We start from the raw sequence: 25,062 nt of genomic DNA, 5'->3' as shown, positions 1-25,062 counted from the left end.
GAGCAAATATTTTTTTGGGAGAAGTCTTAGAACTATTTCTTAAAATAGAACAAAGAAATCCACTTTATAGCTCCACAAATGAATAGTCATTTGTTTAAGTACATGCATTAGCATATTAGTATTAGCATACTATCCTAAAAATTAACATTTTATAAAAACTTTTTTAATTTTATTGCATAAGTGTGTTTGTTGCCTTTCATTTCTCTAGAATAAAGCATGTTGATGACGTCTGCGCAATTTTAAGTTTCGTTTTTCGCCTCTTTGGCGCCATAAGTTTCACTTTCCAGACATCTACGGGAGCTCGCATGGCTCACACATCCCCTTAAATGCCTTCAAACTTTGCTGGAGGAGAGTCTGCAGATTAGAAGCATGGCGAAACACGCAAAGTCGCTCCTGTCGCGGTGGTCCTCCCGGGTTTTTCTGGTGGAAGTCGACGAGAAGCCGCTGTACTTTCGCCTGCAGGAGCGCCACCGAGGCGAGCGGGCGCCGCGGGTGTTCGGGCGGCTCCGGGAGGAGGACAGGTGCTACTCGGTGCTTGTCTGCAGCGGGGACAGAATTAAAGCAGCCAAGTTTTACCCGGAGCTGAGGGACAAGCTGGCAAGAGATTTGCCCCCGGGGTGCGATCTGACCAGAATGGGGTCCTTTTTGCCCCGCGTTAGAGACTCTTTCATCAGGGGGTATTTTTTAAAAAGCAGCGCTGAATCCTCCGCTCACATAGAGCGACTTTTGCGGGACTTGGGGCGGCGCGAGCCGCTGCTGGTGTGTTCCTACGCTGCTGCGGGTGGAGGCGGGCAGCGTTGGACGCAGCGCCTGTGGTCTCCATCAGAGGACGAGACCGTGTCAGATTATTTTGTGGTGCCCTCAGATGAACCTGAATCCCACCCATCTGCACTCAGCATGATAAACAATGACGTCTTCTACAGCTTTGAGGAGGCGCGTGACGTTTTCAGAAAGGTGGGTTCTGGCGCCCTCTTGTGGTCGAGGCGGGAATAGTTTGTTCCAGTTTAGTTGAGGTGGCTTTTTTCAAGTAATCACAAAAAGAAAATATATTTAAAAGATTTATATCGTAATTCTATCCAGCCCTCCAGATCATTTATGTTATTGTTATTAATGACCCGATGTTATCGTTTACTTATTTCTAACTTGTATAATTTTGACAAAATATATTATAATGGAGAGTAAAATATTGAGAATTATTTAAGGTTTAAATTGATGTATTGTGATCATTCTGATAATGTTAGGTAGGGGGCGTGTGGGGCTGTAGGCTAGAGGGAGAATGTATAAACAGATTTTAGCAATGGGGAGGGGAAAGGGGGTGGGGTTGCTCCGTGTTGACACTCACAACTCAGAGGCGAATTTCTAAAGAACTCCTGCCACTCTACAAACTATGTCTTTGAAAATTACTAAAAATGGAAAAATCATCATTAAAAAACTGCTGGGAATGATTTTAAAATAGATTAAAAGATGATTATAATGAGACTTTAATATGTTTTCAATTCAAATACAGATTTTTTGTCAAATGACAGTTGTTTTGCAGTGTTATAAATACAGTCTTCTGTGTTCTGTAGTGCGGCGGCATCATCCCAGAGGCAGCGTCTGTTCTGGAGATGCTTCCTGGCTCACCGGAAGTTTGCCGAAAGCCAAACTTTCCTGTTATTGTCATCGAGGGACTGGACGCCACGGGTAAATTCTGTTACTTCATAACCGTTTATTGATGTATAGATGTCAGCTGATGGCTAAAAATCTGATATTAACACTACTTGTCGCCATGGAAACAGTTAATTGCAGTTCTCTCCTCATTGGAAATTTCATCATTATTTATTCTTTTTCATAAACAGCAAACTATTTCGATGTTTTTGTCTGCCTTCCATCTCAGGTAAGACCACGTTGACCGAGTCTTTGAGGGACTCTCTCGGGGCCGCACTGCTGAGATCCCCTCCTGAGTGCCTGTCCCCTTGGAGAGCCCTCTTTGATCAGGAGCCGCCTCTCATCCGTAGAGCCTTCTACGCTCTGGGGAACTACATCACGGCACAGCAGATAGCCCAAGAAGGCATGAAGACACCTGTCATCGTTGACAGGTAGAGACAGCTGAGACGTTGTTGGGGGGGGGGAGTGACGCTTTTTCCCTTTTCTTTTAAAGTTGTGTGAATATTTAACGTCGACTCTGTCATCATTCTGCTCCAATCTATGATCCATTACTCGTGTTTGCAGATTTTGGCACAGCACGGCGGCCTATGCCATCGCCACGGCAACAAGTGGTCCGGTTTCCAACCTTCCTCAGAGAGGTTCAGAGGTTTACAGTTGGCCCAGTGATCTGCTGCAGCCCAGCTTCGTCCTCCTCCTCACCCTGGATGCTGAGGAGAGGAAGAGGAGGCTGAAGGACAGAGGTCTGGAGAAGACTGATGAAGAGCAACAGCTGGACCGCAACCAGCTTTTCAGACTGAGGTGAGATTTAGAGATTTGATTTTAATAAGCGTTTAAGACTTAATATCTGTAATTATAAAATAAAGAAAAAACTGTAAATTCCAGAAATTACATATATAGAAAGATGTTTTTCCGTTGAATCTATATTATTGACTAAAGGAAGGTAAAACTATCAATAAAAGATGTGGAAATCTTTTTTTTAAAGCACATTAAACAACAAAAAATATTAATTAAACTTTCAAATTAATTGAAAGCACAAAAACATGCTAATTCATTTTCAAATATTGTCTTAAAAGCTAAAACTGCCAAATTCTTTATGCTGATCATCAGAATTTCTCTTTCAAAATTGACTAATAAAGCTGAACAAGACAGGAAAAGTCTAACTAAGACCGAATCCGAATTTGTCCCTCACCTTTACGGCTTCTCCGTACCTCTCCAGTCGTAGGTGCGTTTGAAGCAGAGAAAGAAAGTACAGTCTAAGTTCAAAAAGCTCATAAGAAAAGTGATAACCCAGCATCATTTATACGAATCTTGGAGACGCGAAAATAATTTTCTGACTCAAAATATGCAGTAATAAAAAACAAAATCATTTTTAAAGCTTTAAAGTGTGTTTTTTTTTTTTTTACAAATATATAATAATTAATTATACATGTCTACAAATAATTGTTCATCTAAAACCTGGTTTAAAAACCCACTTGAATCATTTTTTAATCTGTTGTAAAAGTGTTCCCAATGGTCTTTTAATTATGTTTATGTCGTTTTCCTGGGACATAGTTTCTGCAGAGCGGCAGTGCTTCATTAAAAATTCAACTTCCCACTTCCCCTCTCTGTTGCTAGGAGCTGGAGCAGGGAGATGTGGTCCACTTAAATGGATTTTCTGTATCACAAATAACCTTTTCTCAAACTGAACTTTCACATTTGCTCCTGATTTACAATTTAATTAATTAAATCCTCAGAAATTAATTTGGAGCTTAATTAACTTTGTATATTGTGAGAAAAATGCAAAAAAAACCACAAATATTTTCATCAGAATGGGTCTTTAAGTCAGAACGTCTTATCAAAAATGTTATATAATTACAATTATTTAGGAGGTTTATATTTTCTGTTTTAAAAAGAAGTAAAAAATATTGTAAATAAAAATGTAAAAGGCCAAATATGGCAGAGATACAATAGTTTTGAGGTCTCACACTCCAAATTTACAATTTACAATAAAAAAAACCCAAACATCTCACTCTTGATTTGAACATTTCTTGTAGTAATCGTACCACGTCTGGTCTCCTCAGTCACAGTAAGATGTGTCAAACACTTAACAATCAATTACTGTCCCGGGAAGGGAGGGGGGGCAGCGGCTGATGAGAAATAGCAGGTGATTAGTTGCTGAGCTGCTGGGCTCCATTAAGCCGGTCAGAACTCACAGCCGCCGCTCGCCCAGTTAGTCGCTACTTAGACAGGTCGATGGTTACTTTCATTCATCTTCAGTGCCGACGTAATGGACAGTCCACACGGGACAGCCAGATGTTGGGGGTTCGCAGAATTAAAACAACAGACAGTCGGCGGCTGCTCCCAGAAGAGGGAGAGATCCAGAACTGTCAATCATCCTCCTAATTCCTCATTATTGTCTGAAACTAACTTTAGATTAGTCCATCTGTGGTATTTAAGCACTTCAAGGTTTTTTTTTTTTTTTGCTCACTTGTTGGCTGCTTTGTCTGTCTGCAGAGTAGAGGAGGCTTATCGGAGGATCAGTGGTCCGCCGTGTGTCACCGTGGATGCTAGCCCCTCGGCGGATAAAGTGCTCCAACAAACCCTGCTCTTAATTAGAAGCAACTGCCACTTATGAGAGTTTTTTTTTTTACTGTCCTCCACTGGATGCAGTACCCGCTTTGACCTCTGGGTGCCAGTAAGGTGTTGCTAATGTGACAGTAGGAGAGCAGGTGGCCAGATCTGAGTGTGGAGAACAGACTGTGTTCACAATGAGCAAAGGTTGAGTGGCCAGGAGCCAGAACTGCATGCTGACACAAATACATATTAATATGTACACACACACACAGACGCACAAACACGCACTGATATATTGATGACCACACTTGTACACACTGTTGTTTATGAGCTACAAATATCACAATGTAGCCCTAAAACAAAATGTTGCATCAAAAAAGATTCTACAAGCTCAAGTGAATTACATTCTGATTGTCTTTATGTTCATTTTGTAAAAAAAATAAAGATTCCCAACTTTTTTCAGACAAAAAAAATTCTCTGTTCAGTGAAATTGTATTAACATAAAAATAAAGGAAAAATTCTGTTCCAGGATCCAAATATTTTGCATTTATCATCAAAGCAACTAACATTTACAGTAATCTCCAATAGTATTTACAGCAGCATACACTTTATAGTCAGTAACATTCTGCCTGTTTTCTTTCAAACTTGACCAATTTCATCATTAGTCCATGTTAAAAGATCAAGATTGTTGTACAATTCCCCCCAAAGTTACAACTTTCCTGTCTGATTGGTGAGATGATGAAAAACCCGAAGGTGATGCGATGATGCAGTAAGCCTTCAAAGCCACCTTTGAAGGCTTACTGCATCATCCATAGTAAGTGAGCAATCAAAAACGACTATGAGGCTTAGTTGGGATTGGAATGGTCCAGCAGACTGTTTGGTTGGGTCGGCGATACATTAAAAAAAAAACATTTACAACTTTTGCTTGGTGGACTTTTACATCTGAGTGGGCCTAACCGCTAGCAAACACTTCAAATCCATGTTTAGTGGTGGTTATTCCACCAAAGTAGATAAATAAAGGTGACCAATAAGGTATTTTTAGTATAAAGTCAAAGGAATCGACAAATTACACAAGGTTTACTCTCAACACTCTTTACTCTTTAATAACTTTTTCCAGATTTTTTGTTTTTTGGATTTTAGCGTTTCTTGTTCTAATCTAAATGCTTAAAAATCGTATTATTAATGCTGTTTTTGGTTTTACTTAACTTTTTGCTTCTCCACAACACCATTTTTGGTTCCCAAATTTGAACCTTACAAAGAAGGTTCAGGTGGTAGAGCGGGTCGGGCAATGATAGAAAGGATAGGCGGTTCGATTCCGGCTCCCGCCAGCCAAGTGTCGTTGTGTCCCTGGGCAAGACACTTAACCCTACTTGCCTCCAGTGTGGCTCCACTGGTGTTTGAATGCGTATGAATGTTCCGGTGATGGTCAGAGGGGCCGTAGGCGCGTACTGGCAGCCACGCCTCTGTCAGCCTGCCCCAGGGCAGCTGTGGCTACAACAGTAGCTTACCATCACCAAGTACGAATGATGTGTGAATGAATAATGGATACACAATGTAAGCGCTTTGAGCGTCTGGAAAAGGGCAGATAAATCCAATCCATTATTATTATTATAATAATGATAATCAGAAATGATGCAGTACCTCAAATGACCACTAGGGACTGGTTTCAGGAGGAAGTTATTCTCCATTATCCACATCTTTAAAAAAAAAAAAAAACTTTTATATCAAACTTTATATTAAAAAAAATCTCTTTTTCTAGATGTGAGGGTGTTATATTAGCTGTTTAGACTTTTTTCGGAAACTTTAAACTCTTTCTCTTAGTTAACATCAAAGATGATGGGTACTGTTTATGGATGTCTATGGTCAAAACAGAGGATGTCTAAATTTGGGAACTGCTCTCTAACCCCTAAAAGACTATTTAGTTCAGGACTATCGAGTTCCCATCATCTTAAATGTAGTTCGGAAACTACTGTGTTCTACTGACAAAAACTTGGAAAATTTACAAAAGATAAAGTCCCCTTACTTTTTGGACTGTAAGGCATCCTTTTTTGTGATTATGCTCATGTGGCTAACGTGTTGCATGTCGAAGTTCTAGGCAATGTCTAAATTTCCACCCTAATCCCTAACTACTTAAAAACTACATAGTGCAAGACTATTTAGTGCCCTGGATTTTAAAAGCAATTCAGACACCGTGCTCACTACTTTTTTTTTTTTTTTTTTTTAAAAGCGTAATGAAGTCGCCAATTTCACAAAGTGAAAATCTAATCAATACTAGCATGTTACGACAACTATTTATGAAACCACTCTGTACTGATGATGAAAACGTAGATGCTTTATCTAAATATATACTTCTTTTTATTTATTTATTTTTTTTTAATGTTGAACCGCAATGCATTGTGGTCCATATTGGTGCGCATCAATGCACAATGCTTTTTACTGAAAATTCTGGGAAATTTCTAGGGCATTGGATTTTGGAATTTTACATTCAGACAGCACTACGAAATGGCGAATGTGTTATATAGTGCACTAAATAGTGAATAGTGAAGGAATTCTGACATGGCCCTAGAGTTACAGTAAAGATGTCTTTACTCTTTTGTCTGGCTCAATGCGCCTAAGTGTTCGGTGACTATGACGGAAGTTCAAAAATAGACCATGTGCAAACAAATATAGTACATACATTTTTCAAAATGACAAATTTGTCCAACCCAATGATTGTGGTCCATATTTGACAATTTAGTGAGCATAGATGCAGAGACTTATGGGAAATTTTCAGGGAAATTGGATTGTTGGAATTGTAGATTGGTGAATGTCCTATATAGTGCACTAATTAGTGAGTAGTGTGTAAATTTGGATATATCTCAAAACTGTAGTCTTGTAGGTAGACCAAAATGTGTCTGCTTTGACCTCACTGGAAATCATGTGACCTTTAACCTTGGTGCATATCAAGCTTTCTATTGAGAAAGCCAAACTGTGTGGACCAAACATTCCTTCTGAATAAAGAGAAAACCTAATTCCTGAAAGTATCTTATCCACAACGGCTGCCTTCACAATAGCAACCACTAAAGATTGGGCCTCGCCGCTTCTACTTTATGGCCTAGCACATAAAAGGCCACACGACTTTTGTAAACACAGGCACATTTTGCTAAGTGCACACGCCGTAGCTCATTTATACGGTAGGAAGTGTATATTTGGCCTGTGTGATGGGAAGATTAATTGGGGGTTTTAGTAATTATGAGCCTGGCAAAGCTTGGGGCTGGAGAAGACAGAGTGACCCATCTCTTTTACTGTGATGCATCAGCAGCGCACCAACCAAATGCAGACCCTATTCATATGGCAATTAATGGAGCGCTGTATATCAATGTCATTGCTCTGCTCCCCCACATAAGTGCCTGGACGAATACCGCTGCCAGTTCTTGCTACTCCATGACAGTTGGGGATGTAAATCCTTGCATCTCGTGGTAACATAAAGTGAAATAAGGTGTTATTATGTTTATGGATTCCTTCTGGATGAGGTGTCAGAGCGTGCCGACTGTGTGAATGTGCCATTAGGCGATTATGGCTCGTGCCATATATCATACTTCAGTGCAAAGTTGTGTTTGCCTCTGGTTTCAGCCACACTTCCCTGTCAAGTGTTGTTAAGTCCTGATTTTCTTGGCAACCAAACACAAGCGGTTGATATTGCGCCATTACTGTCTTTCAGCACCGCCGTAATATGACATTAATGGCCCATAATCGCAGTGCATTACACATGCGGTGAATAATTCCCCTCGCATTTGTCAAAAAGGATTTTGTTTTTGGGGAACTTTACAACTCATTGGATACTCGGTGAGTTTCAGCTCACACAGTCACTGTTTGTGTCAAAGGGGGAGCTGTGGGCTGAGGCGAAAGTTAATAAATAAAAAAAAGCGGGCCCCAGCTTTAAATTTCTTTAAATTTGCGGCTTAAAGTCCGCCAGCGCCGAGTGGAAAAATAAAGCGAAACCCATCTGGGCAGAAGAAGGTCAACCCAGACACTTTGTCCACATATAAACAGTGCGAGAGAAGAGGCGCTCAAACGAACCCCCACCCACCCCTGTATGAAGCCACTTTGCGCTACACTCCTAAACTTCAATATTTTATCTGCACAACAGAGAAGGAGCAGCGGCGAAGGAGGAAAGCCCTCCATGAAATAATTAAAGATCCAGCGGGGATGCGGCAGCAGAGCAGTCCCGTCCTAACTAATAGATCAAATGGAAGCTGTCCCTCAGATCATTAATAATGAGTGTGCTGGATGGGAGGGCGTGGGGTTGGTACAGGTTTGGGGTTGGGTAGGGGGTGAGGAGAGGCCAGCATGGAAGGTGTTTTTTTTTTTTAAATGCATATGAGTGTGTGTGGGGGGCTTGGAATAGTAGTCTGGGTCCCCTGGCAAAAGCCTCCGTGAACCTCACTTGGCAGGCACATGAAGCGGCATGGCAAGAGGAGTCATGCATATGATTTGGCACCGAGCGCCTGCCAAACTCTAAAGGCCCTTCAGCAATGTCTATATACATCCCTCGTCAAATAAACAACATTTTACACAGCGAAAAGGGGGCAGGTTAGGAGGGGCTAATAATCCTCCTTTCAATCATTGGTTTGTTTCTCTTTTTTGAGGGGAGGTGGGAGTCGATATAAGCAGCGATAGGTTACCTATGATTGTGTTGGGAGGGGAGATGTGAAAGCTAAAAAAGGAAAAGACGGGTGCTACAAAGTAGGTGGTGAAAGTGACGGGACTTTTTGGGGATGTGTTGTCATCTTTGGGCCCCGGGTCCCTTCAGACTCCTCCAGCTGGCATGTGCACATGCGCACCGCTCCTGCCATCCTCCCACATCATCAAGTGGCATAAAAAAAAAAATAAAAAAAATGTAAAAGCTTTTTTGTGTTAGCAAAAGTCGTAGCTCCGGAGTAAAAATGAAACAGATTAAAAAGCTTGGGATAAAAAGAAAAAGGAAAATAGTAATCTTATTCGCGGGGCTTAGGGACCGGAGACATCCGCTAATATGGACAACCACCCCTCCCCCCTCCCAGTCTAACCCCCCCATCCCCCGCGTCCCAAGAATGTCCATTACCAATCCATACTCATCAAAAACACTTGTGATCATGCTTTGTAAATATTTATTAAAGAACATTGAAGTATTGCTCAACATAAAGAGTTTTTTTTTTAGTTTGTTTTTAATTTAGAACAAAAGCACAATTTATGAAGCAGATGTAGGGTGTCACTCTGACTCTCTGTGCCTTAAAACCAGGAACGTCTTTTTCCTCCTTCATCAAATACCAAACTCACGGTTCAGATGATAATTGTCCTCCGCGATTATCTTCTTTAGTCGCTTCTGAGTCAGCTGATGCCAGAACAGCTCCGCGGCACTCCACTGTGCGGAGATATATACCTCAGCACCACAGCACCTCCTCCCTACAAGCGTCTTAAGTTGTCTTAAGTTTTGGTGACAAAGTGGAAGTGTCACGTGACTGAAAAAAAAATCAGCGAATTCGTGAAACCGCGTATTGGGAAACGCAAATACGTGGGGGAGCACTGTAATCAAAAGTATGTTTTTTTGCACTAAATTATCGATATTAGGATATATAGGATATATATATCCTATGTATTTATATGTAGGATATATATATATATATATATATATATATATATATATATATATATATATATATCCTACATATAAATATAAAGGATAAATAGTATTTGGGATATTTTACAAGCAAAAAGATTACAATTTTAAAGTCGTAAATTTGCAAGAAAAACTTGTAAATTACAAGAATAAAGTCATATTTATGACTTTAAAAGTCATGAGCTAAATTTGTCATTCTTTTGTCAGTTTTTCATTTTTATTTAAAAGATATAAACCTAGGACTTTAAAACATGTACATTTACGAGAAAAAAAAATCATAAATTTATAAGAAAAAAAGTCATAAATTTGCAAGAGAAACACCAAAGTAGTCTGTTTATCGGAAGACATGGAGCATTTTGTGAACCTTTATACCTGTTTAGGTTTAAAAAAAACAAATAAATTCTGAACCTTTTAGCGACTCATATAATATAATACTGAGTGTCATATTTAAAAGAAGGAACTCAGAGTCACACGTTTGCATTACTGCCACTTTATTCTGCCCTTTTCATCCACATACTCAGATGCCCGTTTGTCACCTTACGTCATATAACTGTCATGTGCACGAGGAACAGCAAAAGGGAATAAAAAGTGTTACATTCGACCCCTCCTCCAAATAAAATGCCCTGTTTTGACACAAAACAACAAAGAATAATGAAAATAGTGTGAACGTTAGCATAAGAGCATTAAAAATGCCAGAAACAGTGTCTCTTCAGTCAGAAGCATCACACAGACTGTGTGGTGGAAGAAATGATTGGAAGTGATCAGCTACAAGGATATGGAAGTCTTCATCAAGGCGGACTTCAGTGGTCTGGCTAGCCCCCCATCAATGAATAAAACTCTAATAAACCATAAATCAAACAAAGGAGCTCCTAAACATGTGTAACGCTATCAAAAAGATTTAGATTACCTGTTCAAATCCAAGACGCTTTGATCAAATTAAGTTTAGTCCGTCTGCTGATCCACTTAACGTAAACTTGCTGGTTTGTATGCTCACTTCAACTTTAAATTGACGAGAAAAAAACTGTAAATTTTAAAAGCTTTTTTTTCTTTTTCTTTTACTTTTAACTTGTTCTGTCTAACAGTCAAGTAGACAAATAAGAGTTGAATACCTCTTGTGTTGGACATATTTTACTGTTACAATAGGGGGTTATGATGCATATTTGTATAAACCCCTTCTGTAATTCAGGCTAAACTCCATCTATATTGGTTATATTTGTATCCTTTAATTTACAAGATTTACAATCATAAATACCTGACTTTAAATCTGGTAATATTAGTTGTTTTTTTTTTTTTTGGTGGCCCTAATACTCCACTGTACAGTTGCATCAGGACAGGAAACAAAAATAAATAAAAAAATAAATGAAAGCTAACAAAATTCGTCCAGCTTGGAATGTAAAAAAAAAAGAAAAAGAGGCCGGTGTTGCAGCTTCTCCTCTTCCGCACACATCACTGAGCTCTTTCTGAACACTGCAGGTGGTGGCAGACACCCCAGCTCCGCTCTGTGTGAGCGATGGGTGGTGGGATGTAAAAACATGAAGGGAGTGGGAGTTGAACTGATCGCTGCTGAAATGCTTCTCAAAAAAAAAAAAAAAACTTGCAGACTCAAAACGAGGAAGAAAAAGCACCAAAAAAAAAAGGCAGAGATGGAGGAATTGTTGCGGGGGAAGGAAAGTTTTGAAAATATCCCATTAAAAAACAGATGTATAATTCAGCAGCTTTTCATCACAGCGCTCACACGTTTGTCATGGTGTCTGAATGCTTATTTGTGAGGGCACAGGCATTTCTGGTGCAGGTATTAGGAACAGCAGGCTGTGTATTCATAATGCCATTATATATTCAGGTATAGGGGCTCATTTTCTTTTTTTTCTGATGTTTTCAGGGAATAGCTTCTGCATTGTCTGTGATGATTGCATGAAACCTCACCAGGTTTGCCTGGCGGCTGCCGGGGAAGGTTCACCAGGAACGGTTAAATATTTAAACACTGCTGTGAGATCTCATTAAAAACAGCACATCAACCCCCGTAAGGCCCCTACAACCCCCCCTCTACTCGAACCCCCCTGAAAAAACCCAGTTAGAACCCGCTGGAGTGTGACAAAACCGTTATTGTCTATCTGCTTTTGCTGAGAAGTCGCGATAAATCATTTCGTCCTGCCAAAGGAGACAGCAGGCAGTGGCGTTGATGAGTCGCCAAACAGGAATTGATTGAGATTTGACGGTACAAAAATGTTCCAAAAAAAGCTACAATAACAACTAGACCAGACGAATGTTACAGTAACAAAACAACAGAGCAAACTTCGGAGTCTCTGGAGTCTTTTGTCGCGCTTTCCTACCAAATCTGGGCAATTAATTGCAACATACGTTCCTATTCTTAGCCTGGCTGCCCTTTCACATAAATTGATTTCCTGTGGCAAACGTATTCCGTGCGTGCCGCATTTTTATCCCACCCTCCCCTCTTCCCTTCAAACACACAAATACAGTCCTTCTTCCCTCCAGAGAAATAAATCAAAGGCGACGCCAACCAAGTTCTGCACAGCTGTGTATACGCGTCTCTTTCTATACTTGAAAACGGTTTATTTTTGTTTCACTTCCACTAATGCTCAGGCATGTCTCCTACGACATCAGGCATCAACAGACAGTTGAGAGGCTGAGCGGCTGACAGCCAACTGGATGACTGACTCTGAAAATACCTAAAGTGACTCCCTCGCTCCTTCCTCCTCTGCCTCCCGCCTTTGATTCCGTCTCTCCGGAGACGGCGGAGGGTCTGTTTTTGTGGTCTTTACCGCAGAAATAATGGCTGGGTCAAAACAGACTAAGCTCTCATCGGTGAGGAGGAAAAAAAAGTATTTAAAAACACACGGAGTGACACATAAATAAAAGTGGAGCAACTTGATCCGGGATTCTGGTGGCGGCGTCTGGGGAGCCGCCGGTCTTTGATGAGCAAAAGGCAGATGCGCCGTGGAACGAGGAGAAGAACGACAAAGAAATTCTGGGGAACATGAATCATTAAGCAGAGCAAATGTTTGCCCAACTTCAGTGGGGCGCCGCGCCGTGCAGGATATCAATTTACTTCAAATGCTAAGTCCGCGTGTTGAACATTTGCGTAGAGTGATTGGGTGCGACCAAACCGTATGACCAAGAATCGTGTATCAACTTTTGTTTCCCTCTGCTATTGTCACGGGGAACTAAAGGATAGTAAATAAGGCTTTTGGGGCGTGAAAATGCGCAGCGATAGGCGCAGAGAGGTACAGAGACGAGGATATGAGAGAAACACACCACTAGAAGCCGGTTCCTTATCCTCACTAAGCCACCGGAATCCCTCTACGCCAATTTGAGTTTGCTCTCTTTGGTTCTCCTGTGTTGCGCCTGCTTTACAGTCTCCTCACTGCACCTTGGAAAACATTGAGTTTATAGTTGCTCGTCTCCATAATCAACAGCGTTCGGTCTCTACTATGGGGACTCTGAAAAAGTGGCTGATGGGAAAGGATTTGCCTCCCCGATTTTCCCGAAAGTCGCTTCTTAGCTGAGTTTTCTAGTGGTGTAACTGACTTTTCAAAGATTTTTGTTCCAGATCAGACTTTTTAATGATTAAATAAGGAGAGCGTACATTATTAGAAATGGTTAAAATAGTTATTCATAGAAAATAGAGTATTCAGCAACTCTGGAAGTCCCTACCCTCTGACAAAAAATGTATAAATGTGCAACTCCCAATAAAGGTGTTTGAAAAGGAGCAGGTTGAAGTTTAACTCGAGCTACATCCATTAACTGTATAAGAACTAGTCTGAGTAACTCCTCCCCCATATGGTTCCAATAGGAAGAACCCGCCGTCTCCAAGAATTCAAAATCCCATAGACTTCTATTGAGAAAGAAGCAGTTTTTTTCAGACCATCTTACTCTGCTACCGATGTTCTTGCTAATCCGATGTGAGTTCTTCAAGTTATAACTTAGCCAATTAGATGCCTCGATTAAAGCAGGTGGCTCCAAGTCCAACATTCGAAGCGTTTGACAGATTCTCAGACCAATCACTTAAAAATCGGGCGATGTCCGTACATCGGGAAAATGGTGACTGAATTGACTTCGTTTGAGCATTGTTTTGTCCATCTCCATTCATGTTACTGGGTGTGGACTTCCAACAAGCTCACTCCTGATTGGCGAGAAACAATTATTCAGACCAATCAGTTCTTACTAACGTTGTCTGGCTACAACATGGGGGTGTACATCTCGTGAAAAATGGCCCCATGTTTTTTGAATGAATTATTGTGTGAGTTGGTTTGTGTTTATACGTATAATTAGGATTCAAAGGAAACAGTCTAATTGCAAAATTGTGTTTTTTTTCAACATTTCTAGAATTTTGATAAAGTTTTGCACATATGTGTAATAGAAACAAAGCTAGTCTCTCCATCGTATTTTAAAAATATGTTTTTTACGTGTTTATCACAGTAGTCCATCAGCACCAATATTTTAAAAAAGCACGCCTTTCTAAAGCAATCCAAACTAGTTTTGTTTAGAAAGCACTTTCTGTAGTATGTCCTCATAGTTCTGTATTTCAATAAAAGGATGAAAAGTCAACTTTGTTCCACTAAAGCAATCAAAAATAGACAAAAAAAGAGTTCCAAAAGGCCACTACATTTATTATATTAAGTATTCAAATTTAAAATATAATCATTATCACAATCTTAATTGCAGAAATTCCCCTCATGACCGACTGGTGCCAAGTCCAGGCTGGACCCCACCTCACTCTACAGTAGCTAGAAAATTCTCCACCTCTGACAGGTATTCAGTGTGTTCTGAAGATGGATGAAAAATACAAAAATGTCTAAAACGCAAATAAATTTATAGTATAAAACATAAACATAAAAAATAAATAATTATTGAAATAATGAATGTAAATTGCCCTGCGATAAACTTGGCGACCTTTTCAGGGTGTACGCCGCCTTTACCCTACAACAGCTGGGATAGGCCCCAGCAACCCCATGACTCTGAAAGATATTCAGCAGGTTTACAAGATGGATACATGGATGGGTAGCTGCACAAATTACATCACAAAAACAGATTAAAATAAAATAATACATATTTAGATATCTCCTGAAACTGTAATTCAGTTATAGTTACAAGTTACTAAAGGTAACAAAAAGAGAAGGATCACCTTGAAACCTAATAATAAGATGTCTCAACTGGAGCTCCAAAGACTATTTGACAAGAAGCAAAAAAGGTGAGTTTGGGGAATCAATCAATAGAGCCCAAGTGAAGCATGATTTACTGATGGGTGGGAAAACAGAAAATAAATAATGATTCCCAAAAGAACCCAATTAAAAAATGAGGGCTTTACAGACTAAAACCCATGATTATTAAGAAAAATATTCTAAAAACCTGCAAGATGCTCTTAAAATTCTCATAATCATGAAGGAAAACTGAACCAGTGACAGAAAAATAAGTGCTTTCTTAACACCTTCTGTGGAGCCAAGTGATGATGTAGCTGGCTTCAGCCCGACTGGAGCAGTTATCCATCTCGGCCTGTGCTGCCAGCTGTCAGAGCACGCAGCTCCAGCTAGCCGCCGGTGGCAGGTGTAATCAATATGGACTCCACAGAGAGTTGCACTACCAGAGGCCAGTCTCCACTCTCTAACCCATCTTCGTCTCTCCAGGGGAAACAGTAGGCATGCGGGCAGGGAGAGCACGTTTGATGTCTTCTCTGGGCAGAGATGGAGTAACCCGCTCCGTTGCAGGAACATGATTAATCCTGTCTTTTAGGTTCAAGTGAAAAAATGTCTTTTTTTTCTCTAACGAAGATGAGTATTGTGTTCGTTTGAATATGTTGATTAAAATGGTTTCACTTTAGAAATGTAACAACTGCCCTTAGGGGTAGATACAGACTGTCTGTGGGGAAAAATGATTAAACTTGTATCGAGGTGGCCCACAGAAAATATTTAAGTCGTGTTGTGCATTTGCCATTTTGTAGAGCTGTCCGAATACGATTCCAAAATTGACATTTTTGTTGGAAGTCTCTGTGAAAAATGACTGTACATTATTGCTCACTAGATTAGCAAATATAGATCACAATGCATCGCAGTTGAATGATGTTTGTTGGAAAAAAGTATTTAAGTTACTTTTTTCAACAAATTATCCAAGTTTTAATCTTTAGAATACAATGGATTCATAAAAACTCTTTGTAAAATGCACATATTTATAAGGTTTTTACTTTGTAAAATTGGTGGCGTCATATTTTCCGTTTAAAAAAATAAAATAGTGAGCATTGCTATTAAATTCCTTGGTACTAAATAGTATTACTATAGTACTATAGTTTTTTAGTTGTCAGTGAGCAGCGAGGGAATTCGAACATAGCCATAAACAGTTTCTGGAACAGATAATGTATGCTAGTGCTAGCATCAATGCTAGCTAAGTCACTAGCTATCCAAATTGTGAGCAAGATATACATAAAAAATGTTAAACAAACGTCGAAGTGCTTAGTTAATGCTAAATTAATTGTTTCAACAATGTTAAAAATGGCAACAAAAATGCTACACAAGCTAAAATAAGGCTCAGGTTAGGGTGAAGTAACAACTACCCTTAGTCTATGGGCAAATACACACTTTTTTTTTTTTTTTAACCATAAAGAACACAACAGCCTAAAATACTCAAAATATAGGTTTTTGTGTTTGAAGCTGTTATGTCACATCCATCCAAAGAAGTGCCAGTAAGAACAAAAATGTGTTTCTCTGTTGAAAGATACTTTCATTTAAAAGCTAAGTTTTAAATGCCCAATGAATAATATAAGTCTAGATCAGGGATCTGCAACCTGAGGCTCTGGAGCCACATGCAGCTCTTTTACCCCTCCATGATAGTAATTTTTAAAAGTAAGGATTGCTAACTTTTGTGTAGTCTTCATATACTTTTATACTGGATCATAAACCAATCATGTTTCATATTTATGCTCCAGTTAACAGCAGTAGTAAGTTGGAAAAAGGATGACGGCTCACCAAAGTAAACCTAAAGTATAAGAGAAAATGTCATTTTTGTCTTGTGTTGTTTTGGAGTACATTTGTTTCACTTGAATGTTCCTGTTTGGGACAGGAAGTCTTTTATTTTGTAAGAAAGTCATATGAGCTTCTGTCAAAAGAAGAAAAAACTTGAAAAAATCCCATTTATCTTAATATTTATGTATTTATTAATCAATATTTATAAAAAAAAACAACAATGTAATGATGCAAAGTAATATTGATTAATATATACATATATATATATATTTTAGGTGATGTTATTGTGTTTTTATGTTTCTCTACTTTGAACAGTGTCCTTGAGTGTTTTGAAAGGCACTTATTAAATAAAATGCATTATTAAGGAGTATCAAATTTTATCTAAAAGGGTTTAAATAAAAGGTTTTGTGGCTCCTATTCGGTTTTGATCAGTACCAAACACGCCCAAATGGCTCTTTTACCTGCAAAGGCTGCAGACCCCTGATCTATTGTTTTCATTTAGGAAAAAAAAAAAACTGTATCATGTCACCGTAAAGTTAAGTGAATATTTTGTGTATTAATTGGTGGACCATGTGTTGAGATGCGTATGGAACCATGTGGGAGAGAAAAATATACAACAACAAAAAAAAAAAATGTAATGTAAAAAAGTTCAAGAAATTCAAGTTTCAAATACAAGATTGACACTACTCCAATAACACAACACTCCTGATCAGAATTCAGAGGTTTCCGACTGTCAAATTATTCAACTCGGACAGGCCGATACAAAGATAGTCATGGAAAACCTGACGTGCTCACATACAGTGGCATCCCTGCAGGTATATACCTCATTTAAAGGGTCCCCATAGTAAAACATTAGAGAAGAATAAACAGTGAATTTAAAGCAGTGTCTCATTTTAATGACTTGTTGTTGTCATTAGGAAAATCCTCAACGTGAAATGTTTTCAGGGAATCCGTGGAGGAGTCAGCTAATTTGAAACTGTGCAGCTCTCGCCTGAAGACAAAAACTGAAAAAAAGAAAAAAAAAAACCTCTATATATTTGCATTTACAGTGTGGTTTATTCCTTTACCACATGCACATACACAATCACTCGAAAGTGATGAAACATGAAGACAAGGGTGCTGGGATTTCTTTTCCAGATTCTCGTGTCTCAGAGGCGCATCGACTATAAATACTGCACTCTTGCTGTATTCTACGGCGCAACATATATACCTGTTTGCTATTTCATTTGCATTCAACGACTGCTGCAAAGGGAGTGATAATTCCCGCCGTGTAAAGTTTACTTGCAGAGTAAATAGTCCGGTGCAGCATGGTCAAACAGACCATAACAACAGCACGGGGATGGCAGTAGATCAACAGCAGCAGAGTCATCTTCAAACACAGAGAGAGCTAAGCGGAACTTGTAAATCTGAGAGCCTCCTGACCTTTGGGTTAACCTGAGGGATGTCCAGCAACCAAAGGCAGATATACTATTACAAGGTTAAATCTCTATTACAGATGCACCAAACTCCACATGGAAACACAACCAGAGCAGCATGAACACGTACTGTCATTTATAACATGGGAGGAAATCTGTGAGACAGGCGTTCCACTCTTCACATGGAGCGGTGAAAATGAAAAACTGCTATTTGAAATAGTATTGGAGCATAAATCTGCTTTGGGATACAAAAAACCCATTCTGGATCAACACTCCTACATGTGGGTTGAGTATTTACCAATGAAAAGAAGTTTAAACATGGTCAGGGTTTGTAAAATATATAAAAAAGTGGATTTTGGCTTGAAAAAGAACCTCTTTATGTTCAAATTCACTCTACTTTACAAGAAAGAATGTGTAGTTTTTTCTGTTAAGTTATGAGAAAAGTGCTAAAAAAAAATTAATTTAAATTTAAATTGAATATTTAACAGGGTGGAAAAGGAGGAAAAGTGTAGTAAAAAGATGTGACTTCATTACATTTTCTGAGAAATAGCATTTGAGCACTATTGCCTATAAACTAGCAAAAACGCTTGGTTACTATGGAAAAGAAACAACTTAAAAGTATGCTTAAGCAAAAGTATAAAATGTTAAATATGTTTTAAAACATCCGTTTTAATGCTAAAATAATGAAATAATCCTTGCTAAATTGCTAACATTTATGTTAGCTAAGCCACTCCAAAATGTGAGCAAGATAAAAATTAGCTAAAAAATTTCCAGTCAAAACTAAAGTAAACAATGCAAAATGAATTGGGCAACCTGTGGGTGGGGTAATAACGCTAACGAAAATGCTAAATCTTAGGTTAGCCCTTAGTCACAACTGCGCTAATGGGTGAATAAGGGCTGAAATGTCAAGGTCGTAAAACTGCTTGGTGAGTCCATAGCTAAACTGGTTATCTCAAACGCTTTTATAGCAAATGGCTTCACACTTGACTGATGCTACCCGCTACTAGCGCATGTAGCCACAGTTGGAAGAAACTGTGCAAATCTTGTGAATCGTGTTTGAGGCTTTTTCTTTCACTGCTCAATTCCGATATAAGAAAGACTTGACGCCATAGAACTCCGGCTGGACCTCAATTAGGAATTTCTCCATCCTGGTCGTTGGTCAAGGTTCAACTGGTTTGACTTTCAACGGGTAAACATTAGCACATGCTGTTGGGTAGAACCCAAAAAGGGATTTAAAAACTTGCATGAAAAAAACACATTTTGACAGACCGCTATGTACTTCTCAAAATTGTTTTGACATCAGTAAACACTACTAGGTTTAATCCCATATATTAATTTATTTAAAGCATAGATCATGAAAAATACAGGACAAAACACACTAATATTTCAAACTTATGACAGAAATAATGAAATGTATTGATCAGAAAATAGAAAACAAACAAAACACACTTAAATCCCACTTGGTTCATTAAATTTCATAATTATTAACTAAAGTCAAGTAGAGTTTGATTGATTGGTCCCCCAGATTATAAAACACAATGTCGCTTTTTTTTTTTTTGCTTTTTAAAAAAAGACTTTTAGATGCAGCTTTCAGTGTGGAAAAGGCTGTAAAAAAATTCTTACATGTATCGGTCAAATAATACTGCATTCTATATCAATGTTGTCATACTTTAAATTAAGTTTTATATTTATAGAAAAAAGTCAAAGGTGGGATTAGAAGGGGTATGTATTGGTAAGGCAATACGATACGTGTTGCGATACACTTGTCATGTGATGACACATATCCTGATATACCCCAAGATAGTACCAGACAATATTAAGAATTATCTGAATATTAACACATTTATCACAAAAGTAAAATAGTAAGATACATGTTATTTAAAGATCAAAACATTACTTTATCTCATGAACAAGCAAATTTAAAGTGCTTTTATTTTGGTAATTTAGGAAATATTTAAGTAAAAAACAAAATAAGACTGAACAACACGTTTGCTTATAAATAATTCTTTAAATATCGCCTTGGCAGTGTTTTAAATCGATACAAGTATCGGCAAATAAATTATTGCAATATTTCACTGAATCGATTTTTTCTTTTATACCAGTAAGGATTAGCATTTGTACCATTTACATTTTCCTTCTAGGGAAGGGTAAAAGAGCTGCATGTGGCTCCAGAGTCACAAAGACCCCTGATGTAGACCATCACACCTTGCTCCACATTTTCTTGTGAGACCAGGCTTTTCCATCACTTTCACTCCCATCATCCCACAGTCCCTGCCCTCTTTCCCTCTGACCTCGATTTTCTGCCCTCCTAAACGACTGCTCTTTTCTTTCCTTTTGACCTCAAACAAGTCACACCGCTCCCAGAATGATGGATTTGTGCAACACGGTGGCCCATTTAAAGTTAACTCCTCTACTTCACAGTCTGCCTGATGCAATGATCGGTCCTGCCTTGCAGCAAGATAGTCTGTCAGTTTCATGGAGCTAAAAAAAAAGCAACTTACAGCTGTTGAATTTACTCAGAATTCAGAGGGGATTTCTGGGCTGGTACTGTTTAACTTTAAAAAAGACAAGACATTACATACTTCAAGGAAAGTTTGATATTGCTATTAACTCAAGCGGTTGTTTGAAAGCAGAGAAGTGAGGATCCCACCTGTTTCCAGGGTATAAAAAAGCCTTCCTGCACGCTTGTTCTTGCTTCTAATGTTTATACCATCCTCTGTCCCTGTAGGCCACTGAAAACAATGTGGATTATTTAATAGAGCTGTATGCTTATGGTCGGCTACGGTTTCACAGCCACTTTATGATCCGAAGCTGGGAAAGCTATCTTTCTGCTGGAAAACACAGAGAAGTCACAAGGAGTGGTCCGAAATCCCCTATTCCCTTCTCAGGTGCGTGCAAGTCAAGGGGCAAGATAGCCTCTGTGTGCACATGAAATGAAGGTCTGCAGAGAAATTGGTTGTAGATTGCTTTGATTTATGGCGTAATTACAGCGTTTTGCTACCGCATTGATATGCCGGGCTGTCTCTGCTTCAGAGCCGGTGTACGGTTAATAACAATGAAGCTGTCAGAGCCTCAGAGGCGAGCAGACAAGTCTGATGTTACCGCCGGTATGACGTGTGCGCTGGCATATCTCATGTGGCAACCGCAAGTCATACGGAGGCATGTTATATTACACTGCAGTCTCCAGCATGTCTGCACATCGCAGCCGAGAAGAGTAATCAGATAAGATAATGTAGTCGGAGGCAGTGAGAAAGACAGAATAGAAAGTGCAATAACTATGAGAGTCAGTGTCAGGATGGGAGTGCATCCCTTGGAGGGGGGATTCTATCACTCCAACACGCGGTCACGCCCGCTGCACAGGCTTACATCCGCACTCAGGGCAGAGAAGAAGAGAGACGAGGCTGTGAGCAGCAGTCATGAGCAAGGAGGATGTTTATGAAGCTGTCTGGCTCAGTGCATCTTTCAGGTTTCATTATGGCAGCTCCTAATTGGCGCTTGGAAGTTCAAGCAGAGGCTAGAAGGCTGATGGCATCCCAGGAGCTCAGATTTCACCATACTCACGGGTCTGAGAGGGTCACAAGTGTAAATCCACTAAACTCATAAATAGTTTGTAAATACACACATGTGGAAATACATTTATCTGAGGGTTTACCACCTTCTAGATCAGAAATAACTGCAAAAACAAGTTTAAAAAACAAGTGTTTAGTTGTGTACTGGTTCTTGTCATAGTATCTTACAGCAGTGGTCCCCAACTTTTTTCAGGCCAACAACCGATTCAATCTTAGACTGTATTTTCTCGGACAAGGCTGATTTCTCTATGTTTAGCTTCCAGTTTCCTTTAACTTTTGAGGGTAAAGTTCTTCATCATCTGTATCTGGAGCTGCTTTAAATGCTATTTGTCCACCAGATTTTCCATAACCCTCAAATGTCAACGTGGAAGCTTAAAAAAATCGTATACCAACTTCAGCAACTGGGGCTGGAGGGGCTTTCCAGGGGCGGTGCCCTATGCTGGGCTCCTTGGCGTGGTGGGGAGGGACTTTTCTTCTGGAGCTTGCACTCCCTGGCGGTCCTGCTGGCACTGGTTTGGGTGGTCTACGTGATTGCCCGATGGGCAGACATCCTCTAGTGGTCCCCAACACCCGGGCCGTGGACCGGCACTGGTCCGTGGGTCACAGAAATAAGATTAGATTATTTCCGTTTTATTTATACTCTGATCCTGGACGAAGCTTTATTTTGAAAGACTGACGGATTCTGTTCACAACATCCGTCTGGGTCAAATGACAAAACAGCTAACTAGCATGGCTAACTAGATTCATAAGCTAGTAGCTCAAAGCTAAATGCAAAAACCAAACAATAAAACGTATTTGGAAAGTGTCTTTGGGGAGAAAATAGTCAGTGAGGAAACTGAATCAGAGCACTCAACTTCAATAAATTTATTGTTTACAGATGAAACTGATAGTTTTCCTCGACATTATTGAGACAGTTGTTCTCATGTAGCAGAAGCCGCTCTGGCAAATACACGGCGACGGACTCAACTGTACACAGATAACAAAGTTACTGACATGATTGATTCACGTTTATATTATATTTAGAAAATACCAGTTTAATGATGGTTGCGTCATATTTTTTCCTTTATCCATCACATCTTAAAAGTTGGACGTCGCTGAAGCTAGCGTCCTGTTGTTAGCCTACTTAATATTAAAAGGAAAATCTTCATCACAAAGTTCAAAAAATTTCACAGAGAATGAAAATTTAATCAACTAAAGTTGCTGATTTGTGGAAACTTATAAAAGGGATATTTGAGAATTTTCCTACAGCAAGGCTCAAGTAGCATCTATTCAGAAACTTTAGCGCAGAAAATGTTGCTTTGTATTAAAAAAATAAAAAAATAAATTAGTTTTTAAAAAGAATGAATCTTTTTTCCCTTAAACATAACTGGAGCCTGTATTGAATGTTACAAAGACATTCTTTCCAGGGAAAATAAAACATGCAAAGTTTCTTTTTTAGAATTGTTTTTTTCATATCAACAACTTTATTTCATTGAATCTTCATCATCTGCGTAAAAAATCTAAGTCTAATGCACTCATATTTTTTTAGACTTGTAGTAACATGTCATGGTGCCTCTGTCAGTCTCCTCCCCCTCTCCACTCTCCCCTCCTCTCCACCTGGCTGCTGATCATCCCCAGCTGCAACCACTCATCTCGTCTCCTCACCTGCCTACTTAAGGAGCTCCAGGACCTTCATTCCCCGCCAGTCCGTTGCCCCTGATGGTGCATATTCGGCCACCTCGTCTACGCCACAGTCTTGCCACGTTTTTGCCGAGACTCTGTCTAAATACCTCTCTCACTCTCTCTCAGGAATCTCCTACCTCGAGTGGTTGCATGTTTTTCCCCACTTCCGGATCTCCAGTCGGGTCTCCTTCCACGGTCACACCACGAGCCTCTGCCTCTGCTTCACGTTCCTGCGTCCAAGACGGCCATCTCCCTCTTGGAGGACAAGATCGCCTACTACGCCTCCAACCTCTGCCTCCTGCTCGGAGCCTGCTTCCTGTCCTGTTCAGGACCCAACCTTCTCACCACATTATTAAAATTATTGCCTTCCACGCTAGACCTCTGCTGTGTTTCTTCCGGGTTCCAGCGTCTGGGTCGCTACGTGTTCTGTAGTCATGACATAACACTTATTTTGAAAATAGGTTTTCATAAACTGGAAGCTTTAAAATACCAACCCATGCTCCATGAAAATATTGTCCTAGTTAAACGGATCCATGGTCTGTTGGTCATGGTTGGAGATCTCTGCTCTAACGCCGGATTCACTCCGCGCATGGAAGCAACGCAAAGTGGAGTACGCGCGGGATCCACTTCACCTCCAGTTCACACCAGATGAATATATTTTCACGACGCTCAGCAGGAGTTTCTGCTCAGCTGTGGTTATTTAGAGCATCTACAATGAATTTGACATCATCCATCTTGACTTGTCGCCAACTGCTCTCTCGTTGATTGTGTTTTTAGATACCGAAAACCACACCCCCCGCTCCAATGTCGGCCCACTACATTGATTCGTATGTGTGTCTCAGTGTGTGTGTCTGGTTTATTTTGCGTGTTTAGTTTAATCTCTAGTCTGTTTAGATACAAAAATAAGATAAGTAGTATTTTAATGTGAAAAATTGGTTATATGTTGAAAAGTGACCCGATCTTGTCATGTGTCTTGGCGTAAATTCCTGCCAGGATTGACATGGATCGCTCTAGGCTTGCGCGAAAAAATAGATGAGAGACTGAAACGATTTAAACACGGCGCGAGCTGGCCATGGAGTACCGTGGCGCTTCGCATCTGCTGTAAACTAAACCATAGGTTAACGAGGGCGCCAAATGGATGCGTCCTCCGTTCCCCGCCGCGCGAATCTTATAGTTTGGTGCAACTTAAATATGAAATAAGCTTGAAAATGAGATCATTCCTTGACAGTGTGCCTTCCAGTCCGGTGCAGAAAATATTGTAGTCTGAATGCTATGGATGGATTTTAAATTGAATGTTGCCACCTCTCCAACATTTCCTTCCCCTCTCCCAGCTTGTTCTTTGCTGCATTGCAAGGTGGCGAGGTCTGTGCGATCGCTGGGCTGAGCTGATCCCACTGCGAGCGACTTAAGGGGCTCGGCTGTGTGATTAAGCAACCCTCGGTTCCACCAGAGGGCCACCGAAGCAGATGTTGTCATTAAAAATGCAGGCTCTGTGAGCGAAGGAGATTGCCTTGTTCCAGGGAAAAAAAAAAAAAACCTGGCCGGAGGTTTAAAGCTCTCGTTCTTCTCACTTGGCGAGGTCGGCCAAGTTTCGGCATCGAGGCACC

The 25,062-nt window shown here is 39.9% G+C and overlaps 1 protein-coding gene and 1 long non-coding RNA gene across 2 annotated transcripts; both read left to right on the top strand.

Moving 5' to 3' along the window:
- Window positions 1-280: 280 nt before the first annotated feature.
- On the top strand, window positions 281-4,737 carry cmpk2 (cytidine monophosphate (UMP-CMP) kinase 2, mitochondrial). The gene is made up of 5 exons (XM_024274227.2): window positions 281-954; window positions 1,569-1,683; window positions 1,877-2,078; window positions 2,212-2,445; window positions 4,141-4,737. Exons 1-5 carry the CDS (start codon window positions 370-372, stop codon window positions 4,259-4,261), a joined length of 1,257 nt encoding a protein of 418 aa, XP_024129995.1. The 5' UTR covers window positions 281-369; the 3' UTR covers window positions 4,262-4,737.
- Window positions 4,738-23,327: 18,590 nt separating this feature from the next.
- LOC112145766 lies at window positions 23,328-23,826 on the top strand. The gene is made up of 2 exons (XR_002919134.2): window positions 23,328-23,494; window positions 23,582-23,826. It is a non-coding gene; the product is annotated as an uncharacterized LOC112145766 (long non-coding RNA).
- Window positions 23,827-25,062: the final 1,236 nt, after the last annotated feature.

This window comes from Oryzias melastigma, linkage group LG22, assembly GCF_002922805.2.
Source record: "Oryzias melastigma strain HK-1 linkage group LG22, ASM292280v2, whole genome shotgun sequence".
Taxonomy (NCBI): domain Eukaryota; kingdom Metazoa; phylum Chordata; class Actinopteri; order Beloniformes; family Adrianichthyidae; genus Oryzias; species Oryzias melastigma.
This window is presented reverse-complemented; position numbering and strand designations above follow the sequence as displayed.